The sequence below is a fragment of the Alosa pseudoharengus genome, unplaced genomic scaffold (genome assembly GCF_046254945.1).
Source record: "Alosa pseudoharengus isolate Yale_2024_CS ecotype anadromous, Long Island Sound unplaced genomic scaffold, YU_APseudo_1.1 YU_APseudo_1.1_scf_21, whole genome shotgun sequence".
NCBI lineage: Eukaryota > Metazoa > Chordata > Actinopteri > Clupeiformes > Clupeidae > Alosa > Alosa pseudoharengus.
The window spans coordinates 31,554,153-31,564,696 of record NW_027468674.1 but is presented as its reverse complement, the minus strand read 5'-3'; the positions used below and the strand labels follow the sequence as shown (position 1 = coordinate 31,564,696).

The window sequence follows — 10,544 nt, the reverse complement described above, 5'->3', positions numbered from 1 at the left end:
TTGTACCAAGATAATAATTTAAATACGTATCACTGAAATAGACGTTTGCATATTAAGTGCAATAAATTAAACCATTTGGGCAACTAAAAGTGAATGTGTTTGAAGCCAGTGCTAAAGAGGTTCAATCAGGTCAGTGCAAAAGATTCCTTGGCTAATTGTAGGCACTAAAACCCACTCTACAAAACAGAATAACAAAGAATAATATCTTGGTTTCCCATCTGATCTGTGAGTTAGGCCTATGCCTTCTTAATCTAAAAGATCTAGCCTATGTAGGCTAGGTATTTGTGTTTTCTTTTAAGTTAACGTTTCAAAATCATATTTATCTGATTTTAGAGAGTACTGAACGTTATTTTGTCTATTATTATTATTATTATTATTATTATTATTATTATTATTATTATTATAAAGCCAACATAATGTATGTCTATGTGGAATACCCAAATGTGTAGGTTTAAGTCAGCCACTTTTGTCCAAAGCAACTTACAAAAAGTTTTGATACGAAGAATAAACAAAAAACACGTTTTAAATGTTATTATTCTAAGCATTGCATAGTGTTCATATAAATGACTATACAGTTTAAATTCTAAAAGTTCAGATACATTTGCTTTGATACATTTTGCTTTTTTGCATTTTTCTGTGTCTACTCTACACAGAAAGGTGAAATCAGAGCCCGTCTACTGACATTCTCTGGTGAAATACAAAAACGCGCTCTGTGAATTGATTGGCCAACGTTTCTTGACGTCACATCCGTCTTGGTCTTCCTCTGAAGAGAACAGTGTAGGAAGGCCATTACAGGGAGACGACGCCTGTGAGGGAGACATTTGTCCACGGTTGAAGATTTTTTTTCTGCATTCGATCCATCCACGTCAAGACAAATTCATAGACGTATATAGGGAGCTGTCTGTGTTAGAAGTGCGACCAAGTGACCGCCATGTCGGCCCAGGCTCAAATGAGAGCGTTGCTCGACCAGTTAATGGGCACTGCGAGGGATGGTGAGTAGCTAGTCTGCGAACGGTAGCTAACGTTAACTAGCTAACGTTAGCTGGCTTTATCTAATAGCTGGTTAAACTGTCATTAACAAACGATGTAACTTAACATTGCTATCTTTTGATGATATTTCAGGTTCACATATTCCATTTAACGTGGACGTTTACACATTACAATTGGGTACCCTCTTGTTATTGCCTGGTTTAATGTTTGTATCCAGACACAGTTATTAGCCACAACTAAGTTAGCTTAACGTTAACGGTATTTACGTTAGCACTGCTACCTTCACAACATTTTTGTTCGTACTCCAACCGTGTTAGAGCCACCAATCTAACGTTATGTGGCTTGCTTAGTTGAAAAGGACGAGTAACTATATTATTTTCCATTAGTCAACTGGTAGCTTTAGTGGTTTAATGTTAGCTAGTCATGTTAACTGGCTAACTATCAGCGGTGTCGTGCTACCGTTAGCTGTTGAGGGAAATGCAGGGACATTAGCTGCTAACATCCTGCTAATGCTACACAATTAGTCGGCTAATGGAATACGTTCACGTTGACTGTTTGCTGCGGCCATGGATGTGGCTCCAACTAGGGAATTTCTTGTTGAACTATAGTTTGTCACCACGACATCAGGGTGGAATTGTGGATGATGGTCATCTTGCGGTTTTATTGCACAGGAGGCATTTTAACATGAACGTCAGTGAGTCCAATATGAACTAACCATAGCCGTTTAGATCTCAGAAGTCATGTTCTCATGTTGCATGTTTGCGTTGACTAGTAGGTTAAGATGCCATTCGTGCTGGGAGCTATTGAACAGCAATATCACTGTAAACATGCCAGGTTTTTAGACCTGGTACTTATTTCAAGTATCAATATGTTCTAATCAATGCTTATTTCTGTAAATAATAATATGCAGTTAATGCCACGTCAGCCAGTTAAATATTCAATTCTACATATCAGAATAATGCCTTTTATCGTTTAATAAGCAGTTTGCCTGACATCACGCTAAGATCAGTAATGTTTTTACAGTATATCTACACTTCAAGTCACTTGAACAGTAGCTGTTTGAAACTCGAGTTACTTTGTAATTAGTTAGAAAAAGGGTAATGTGTGGAACCTGTGTAGTGGATGCAAACATTAACGTGGGCAGTGGTGGAGACAGAGAGTTTATCAAATATCTTGAGGCCTCAAGATGTGGTTTGGTCATGAATGTTAAAATTCATAGCCGATGCACAGGGTTCAGTACAAACTATCTAGAAGATGACTGACTTGAGAGGGACATCTTTCCCTCTTTTTAATGTTGCCTGCTCACACCTGCCTAGTTAAGTGTGAATTAATTTGAGTTGCTGTGTGAATGCTGACAGTCGATTGAATTGAAATGCTTCCCGTTCTTGTCTCGTACAAATTGAACAATTGTGGCCCCTTTATTTTATTTATTAAGGTTCAGTGTATCTATGCCAGCCCACATCAATCTGCAAGGGAGTTGCAGAAAAGCCTCATGTTCATCGAGCCGTGAGTCACAAATGATTTTTAAAGCTGTTATGAATATCCAAACAGTACTTTTGTTTACCACAAGTAATTTGCCATTATCAAAGTCAACAATTGGTAAACCTAAAGCAAGAAAGGGGGATGAACCCTTGAGAAGAAGGATGGATAAGAGTATGGTTGCCTGCGAACTCTGGAGACCTCCATTAAAAAATAAAGACAAGACAAAAAAGACAGATCTTTTCCTCCGTCGAGCGTTGTCTCTCTGACTGTTGTGTATCATCACTCACTGCAGGTGTGGGGAAGAACTCTTTTCCCCATTTATACTTTTCAACAGCGGGTTTAAAGTCCCTTCGCTGGGCTGTAGAAGAAGCTGATGGGTACAGTATAAGTGGAAGCTCGCAGTGTGTATACAACTAACATTTTTTATTTGTTTTCCCTTTTTCCTATACCTATCATTATTACGACTTCTTAAATGTGTTCTTTTTGTATGAAAGGGGTTATTAATGGTAAACTTGCTACCTCAACTCTACACCTGTTGAGATTGATAGAGGCCATGGAGCAACTGCCGTAGGGACCCATGTCCTAAATGGACTGAGTGAGTGTGAGAGTCATGAGACAAAGGTAGCACCCCTCCCCTCCCCTGTGTCATCTGTTTCTGTCAGTCTAGTTTAAAAAAACAGGTTGACTTTGAAACCTGCAGCCATTTTAACTCATTTTTTTTGCACATTTCTACACACTTAACCTGTTTATGAGAACAGACTAGTGAACAGGACCAGAGCCAGAGTAGAGATTTGTGTTTGTTTGGGTAGCCCGACACGCATGTAGTTGTATCAACACAATGAAGTTCAGCTTCGTATTTGCCACCCTTACAGAGCCCCTCTACTATACTTAGGCCTTCAAGTGCTCTCTACTTGATTATCAGCTAGCCAGGGGCCCTATAGATTTGTGCACACACATACATGCACACCCTCACAAATAGCTGCAACAGCTTGCGTCTGCCCCATATCCCATCCTGGTCACACTTCGTCCCTATGTAGGAGATTTGTTATGAGTTTCATAAGTAGCAGTATGCTCTCTATTGACCAGCAGCCAATCCCCTGAACTAAAATAAAGGAATCTCCTATCCTATGGTCCCCTCCTGGGATGCTCAGATGTCTTGGGGCCCAGTCTGCTTGGCAGTGTTCTGGCTGCTGAATGAAACCACGGTGTGAGAGTGAGTGAGCGAGCGAGCATAGGTGTTTTGTGTGTGTGTGGCCACGTGTTCTGACTTGTAGTATGTCTTCCTCCTATGCCTTTGCAGGTGATGAGACGCGCCAGCGGGTTAAATTCACAGACGAGCGCGTGTGCAAGAGTCACCTGCTGAACTGCTGTCCACATGACATCCTCTCTGGAACCGTGAGTGTTCATTTTGCTAGCGCTAATAAAGAAACTCTGTCACTTAAATTGGTGCCAACTAATCGCTGGTGTGATCTTTTTCATTCAGCGCATGGATTTGGGAGAATGTTCAAAAATCCATGACCTTGCCCTGCGGGCAGATTATGAGATTGCCTCCAAGGAGCGCGATTTGTTCTTTGAACTTGACGTGAGTGTGGTCAATATTGTTGCCATAACAATGTTAACCCTTTTATTTTATTAATTAAATTTGTTTTGAAGTAATCATTAAAAGTGTCCTGTTGTCTACTAGGCTGTGGATCACCTAGAGTCATTCATAGCAGATTGCGACCGCAGGACTGAATTGGCCAAAAAGAGGCTTGCAGAGACACAGGAGGAAATCAGTGCTGAGGGAGCTGCCAAGGTATGTGTTGGTAATCAGTTTTACACTGTCCTGTTTTTTTTCTTAACTCACTGAACGAAGTACCATAACTCGTGTGTTTGTGTTTCATGCAGGCAGAGAAGGTTCATGAGCTGAATGAGGAGATTGGGAAACTGCTTGCAAAGGCGGAGCAGCTGGGTGCTGAGGGCAACGTAGATGAAGCTCAGAAGGTTTTACAGGAAGTAGAGAAAGTGCGGATCAAAAAGAAGGATGCAGAGGTGAGAAGAGAAGACATATCTCCCATCGATCATGCATGTAACATTTTACAGACACTTAACACTTTACCTAGAGTAATGCATGAGAATGGCTTTCTCGTTGCAGTACAAATCAATGTTTACGCACTCTTCCACTCCCACAGGAAGAATATAGGAACTCCATGCCGGCGTCTAGCTTCCAGCAGCAGAAATTACGGGTGTGTGAGGTGTGCTCTGCCTACCTGGGCCTCCATGACAACGACCGTCGTCTGGCCGACCACTTTGGAGGGAAGCTGCACTTGGGCTTCATCCAGATCAGGGATAAACTGGAGGCGCTGAAGGTACGTCGGCAGGTTGGCACTGACTAGCTCATGTTTCTGGCTGTGAGTGAGTCCGTGCCAAAATGGGACACTTGAATCCAGCAGTAAATCTAACGGTCATCTCTGCTTAATCAACCCCCCCCCCCCCCCCCCAACACTCTGCTTCGCATGTGACTTGATGAGATGTCCTATACTGTCAACAAAGTTAGTCAGTTCCATGCAACTTCTTAAGATATATTACTATGTTTAACTTCATATCAGTGATCATCAGGGGCTTGCAAAAATTGTGGAACTTATGTTTACCAAGATTATGGATATTCACCTAAATTCTGTCACCATATAAATGTTCAAAAAAAGTGTCTTGGTATTTCATACATTTGGGCCTAATGCAGGCACTGAATGCACAAAAGAAACTTTTGCAGGTCTTCAAAACTGCAACACTGTTGTAAACGTAGAAGTGTGCTATATATTTTACGGGCAGCCGTGGCCCACTGGTTAGCACTCTGGACGTGCGTTACGAGCCCTGACCAGTGGGCCGCAGCTGAAGTGCCCTTGAGCAAGGCACCTAACCCCTCACTGCTCCCCGAGCGCCGCCGTTGTAGCAGGCAGCTCACTGCGCCGGGATTAGTGTGTGCTTCACCTCACTGTGTGCTGTTTGTGTTTCACTAATTCACCGATTGGGTTAAATGCAGAGACCAAATTTCCCTCACGGGATCAAAAAAGTATATATACTATACATATAAAATTTATTTTGTATGTTCATACAGAAAACAGTCCTGCTAAAGCAGGAGATGAGGAACCAGGAGCGACTGAAGAGAAGAGAAGAGCGGGAACGCGAAGAGAGGATGAAGAAGAGGTAAGGAGCCGGATCAGACCCGTTTCCCCTCTATGTCCAAACAGTGGAAGAAATCAATAGCTGCACAGACAAGGAGGTTTTCAGTACATTCATTTGTTTGAAGTGATACTCTTTCCTTGAATCTTTTACCGTTCTTAGATGCCAAACTCTTATTTTAGGTCAACTTCCGTCATGTTTCACAAGATCTCTACTGATTTCTGCTTCATTGTGTAGCCCAATAGCCCAGGCTACTGGCTTGCATGCCAGCAGCACTCTTGAGGCGTCGGGGAGTGAGGTTTACTAGCGTTCCACAAGCACAGCTAAGCTAGCTGGCATCCGTTACACTTGCTCTGTGTGACATTTCAATGAATAAGCAAATATTGGGGTCACGGCGTGTTCTCACTGAGTGATTTCCTCAGCACAGTAGCTGTATATGCTGCAAATGCAAATTGGCACTGAAACAGTTCCGTATAATACGTATTGTTTGGAGTCGGTCGTAGCGTAGTGGTTAAGGAGCTGGCAGTAGCCTGAAAAGTTGCTTCCACTGTTGTGCCCTTGAGCAAGGCACTTAACCCCAAGTTGCTCCGGGGACAAAGGCCCTAGTAATTATGACCGCCGCGCAGCGAAGCGGCGGTCATATAGGTTTAGTCAGATTTATTTTTTTATTTTTTTATTTATTTATTTATTTATTTATTTATTTATTTTTTCGCATGTCCAAATTTCTGTCAATGATTCCCGGGACACTGAAAGACCGGGGTAGACGAAACTTGGTGGGCATGTAACCCCATATGGATAGCATGGAACCATCGTTTTTCGTTTTGATCTGTAGCCCCCCCGCTGGACTGCACCCCCCGAAAGGAGGGTAGGGCAGACACAGTTTTCTGTGAATATCTCGAGAACCGTAGGGTTTAGGACCATTTTTTTTTTTGTATGTTGATCTCAAGGGGCCATGTCAACCCATTCCATAACCACTCATTTCATGTATAGCGCCACCTAGTTAAACACAAAAAAGTAAAAATGAGGTGTTGTAATCGCAGGTATCTGTGACCTAACATAGTGAAAACTGCACGAAATTGGAAGTGTAGGATCATTATGACACCCTCTGAATGCACGCCAAGTTTCGTGGAATTCCGTTCATGGGGGGCCACACAATAAATTAATTTATGTTACTATACACCAACTGGCCTGTAGGTGGCCGGAGACAGTTTTCTGTGAATATCTCGAGAACCGTAGGGCCTAGGAGGTCCACCTTTTTTTTGTATGTTGATCTCAAGGGGCCATGTCAACCCATCCCATTACCACTTATTTCATGTATAGCGCCACCTAGTTAAAAATTAAAAAGCAAAAAATTAGGTGTGTTCATCACAATATCTCTGGCTGACATGGTCAAAACTGCACGAAATTGAAAGTGTAGGATCATTATGACACCCTCCGAATGCATGCCAAATTTTGTGTACTTTCGTTCATGGGGGGCCTTACAATAAAACAATTTATGTGTACATTTAGTGACGTACACCAACAAGGATTCCCGGGACACTGAAAGACCGGGGTACACAAAACTTGGTGGGCATGTACCCCCACATGGATAGCATGGAACTGTCATTTTTCGTTTTGATCTGTAGCCCCCCCGCTGGACTGGACCCCCCGAAAGGAGGGTAGGCCAGACACAGTTCTCTGTGAATATCTTGAGAACTGTAGGGCCTAGGATGACCATTTTTTCCGTATATTTGCCTCCAGGGGTCATGTTAACCCAGTTCATGTGCACACATGTGCACAAACAGATACACACACACACACACATTCACAGTAATCATGACACATACTCACACAGTAGACATATGTACGCTTCCATGCACAGGCACATACGCAGGCACGCACACACACACACACACACACACACACACACACACACACACACACACACACACTCACACTCACTCACACACACACACCCACACACATAACATAAACATAACACAAACAATCAAGAATTTCTCATAATTATGAACAGGCAAGATGGAGATGGGGTTGTATAAAATGAATTTTACATGTGAAATCTATGAACTAATCATTTTTTGGTACTTGTTGTCTAGCAGATACCAGTGAGAATTGAGTGTGGATAATGCAATTTAGTGAGACAGTTAGAATCATATAGGCCTTTCAGCGTGATTTCTTTTTGTGGAAAAAATGTGCTGGACTGGGCGGCGGTCATATTTTGTACCGCTCTGCGGTACATCTAGTATAATTGACGTGTAGGTTGTTTTGGTTAAAAAGCGTCTGCTAAATGAATAAATGTAAATGTAAATATTGTGAATTGTGAAGTTATTTAGGTATATTACAACACATTACAACTGTGCCTAATATGTGTCTAACAAATAGAATGTGCACGATTGTGCTGCTCCACTCAGTAATGCTGGAGCAATGTGAGCAAAGGAACTTTAATATGGACAGGAATGGGGCTGAAGGACTGTACCAGCCACTTGCACTGTGCTGTGGCTAACAACCACAAGGGATTATCTTCCATCAACTTAAAGCATGTGCTGATAAGATTGTCTTCTTTTGTAGGACCAGATCACGTAGCCGTGAACGCAAAAGGTGAGTGTGTGTGTGTGTTGTCAGACATGTTTAATTCGGATGTTCTCTAATCTAGATGTTCTAATGCATATGTTGGAGCATAACATCAGTTAATTTGGTTGCATGTTTCCTGTCTCCATGATTTTAGAATGGTGGGCCTAATAAACACTTAATTGTAAATATTAAATATTGTTGCTTCTTAGCCTACTAATGTTATCTGCAGCTGGTCTCATTGAATGAGCGCTCATACCACTACCCACCTCTGTTATGCCTCTGTTTGAGACTGAATTACCGAGCATATGTCCTCACATTAATATTATCCTCACACGGGACACGTTGCTTTTGGGGCAGCCGTGGCCCACTGGTTAGCACTCCTGACCTATAACCGGAGGGTTGCCGGTTCGAGCCCCGACGAGTGGGAACGGCTGAAGTGCCGTTGAGCAAGGCACCTAACCCCTCACTGCTCCCCGAGCGCCGCTGTTGTAGCAGGCAGCTCACTGCGCCAGGATTAGTGTGTGCTTCACCTCACTGTGTGTTCACTGTGTGCTGAGTGTGTTTCACTAATTCACGGATTGGGATAAATGCAGAGACCAAATTTCCCTCACGGGATCAAAAGAGTATATATACTTATACTTATATTTCCTGATCAGAAAACCTTTTCTTTTTCTATCAATCTGTGGTGCCACGAGTGATAGAAGCAGTAAGCATCATTTGTCCTCTGCAGTTAGGGCGCCGTGGAGCAGCAGTTTCATTGGCCCTTAGTTTGAACAATATCTGGTCTAGGCTACCTTCAGGTTTAGCAGAAAAGAGCCTGTAGGTTTAATTGTAGTGATTTTGTATCCCAGGTCTCGCTCCCGGGAGAGGCGTAGGAGGCACTCCCGATCAGCGTCCCGAGAGAAGCGCCGCACCCGTTCACCCTCTCGAGACCGCGAGCGCCGCCGTCGCCACAGGAGCCGATCCAGGTCACAGTCCAGGTCACATCACCATCACAAGTACGTAGCGCTCCCTCATCTGGCTCCTAGCAGCAAAAAAAGCACGGTGTTTTTGTGGACTTCTCTCAGTATATTTCTACTTATTTCAAGGAATATACAGTTCAAGTCAGCTCCCTTGAATGTAATTGTACATTAACTCCTTGCATACACACATAGGATGGAATCGAAGGATATTTTCCGTATAGGATATTTCATCTGAAATATCACTACATGCAGGTGAAGAGTGTTTTATTTCACTTACAGGTCATCTCGGGATCGGGAGCGCTCTTCTCGGGACCGTGCTTCTCGTGACCGCTCCTCCCGCGAGCCATCGTCCCGCGATCGGTCACGTGACCGTGATCGGAGACGTGGCTCATCGGAGCGTCACCAGGACAGCATGAACGGGAAGATGGACCGCCGTGACGACAGAGAGGCTGGCGAGATCTGAGATAGTGGAACAACACTCATACGCAAGTGCTACCATGGATTACACCCAACCATACATACACACATGCGCGCACGCACACACACACACACACTCTCACTCTCACACACCCAACCATACACACACACACTCTCTCTCTCTCACACACACACATGCACGCACAGAGCCCTGCAGCAGCCTGACCCCCTTCCCATCATCCTGCTGATCGTATAGTCAGTACCCTGTTTCTGCTCCTTCTATGCTGCCTTTGATTTCTCCCCATAATTTACTGCCCTACTAAAAAAATTATGTGGGTCTACATGGGTCTGTTATTTGTCAATATTGTAAACACTCAGTCAGTTCTCTGGACATCAGTTATTATGAAGGCAAAATGGGGACGTTTGTAATTATTTGGCGTTTCAAATCGTAGCCATCTTCCTTTTACACAACATCTACATTTCACGTTTTTGCCCTGTTTTTCAGATTCCTCTTAAGTATTGGACCTAAAACCGCTTTCATCCTGTTACGTTGTGTTTTTTGTTTTTTTCTTGTTTTTTCTCCCCCTCATATGTATGAATGACTAGTTTTAAAATAAAATCCCTGGGAACTTCTTTGAGTAAATTTCTGGAAGGATCATATCTGTTTCTGTTCTGTGTGTATAATGTCCATTGGGATGTAGAGAAAACTGTCCTGTTTCTCTTTGCTTTTTGCTGTAATGTTTATGGATATCCTGCCAGTACCAGTGAGGTGGGTCAGACGTATGTATCATAGTCTCTGTAGGCTTATGATAAAGCAAATGAATTACATATATATGACCGCATTCATGATAGCATATTGAAGATTGCATTTCCTGGTTTCTTTTTTTTATTTTAACTAAATAAAACATTATGATTCCTGTTCAAAATAATTAAATTACTTTGTGAATGGAAATGAGACGTTCT

General features: G+C 42.8%; 1 protein-coding gene across 2 annotated transcripts; it reads left to right on the top strand.

Annotated features, from left to right (window-relative positions):
- The first annotated feature begins 799 nt into the window (after positions 1-799).
- On the top strand, positions 800-10,533 carry luc7l (LUC7-like (S. cerevisiae)). Of its 2 annotated transcripts, XM_076298631.1 has the most exons (11): positions 871-992; positions 2,426-2,496; positions 3,773-3,867; positions 3,956-4,054; positions 4,157-4,267; positions 4,360-4,503; positions 4,644-4,820; positions 5,567-5,655; positions 8,200-8,229; positions 9,054-9,200; positions 9,444-10,533. In XM_076298631.1, exons 2-11 carry the CDS (start codon positions 2,439-2,441, stop codon positions 9,625-9,627), a joined length of 1,134 nt encoding a protein of 377 aa, XP_076154746.1. In that variant the 5' UTR covers positions 871-992; positions 2,426-2,438; the 3' UTR covers positions 9,628-10,533. The 2 variants fall into 2 exon arrangements, with proteins under 2 accessions (XP_076154745.1, XP_076154746.1); XM_076298630.1 differs by lacking the exon at positions 2,426-2,496 and having other exon boundaries at positions 800-992.
- The last annotated feature ends 11 nt before the right edge of the window (positions 10,534-10,544 follow it).

Bases quoted from the DNA above. Each gene is read 5' to 3' on its own strand.
- luc7l (XM_076298630.1), top strand. From the start codon at position 932: ATGTCGGCCCAGGCTCAAATGAGAGCGTTGCTCGACCAGTTAATGGGC. The intron at 4,055-4,156 runs GTGAGTGTGGTC...GTTGTCTACTAG, and splicing joins ATTTGTTCTTTGAACTTGAC to GCTGTGGATCACCTAGAGTC. The intron at 4,504-4,643 runs GTGAGAAGAGAA...CCACTCCCACAG, and splicing joins TCAAAAAGAAGGATGCAGAG to GAAGAATATAGGAACTCCAT.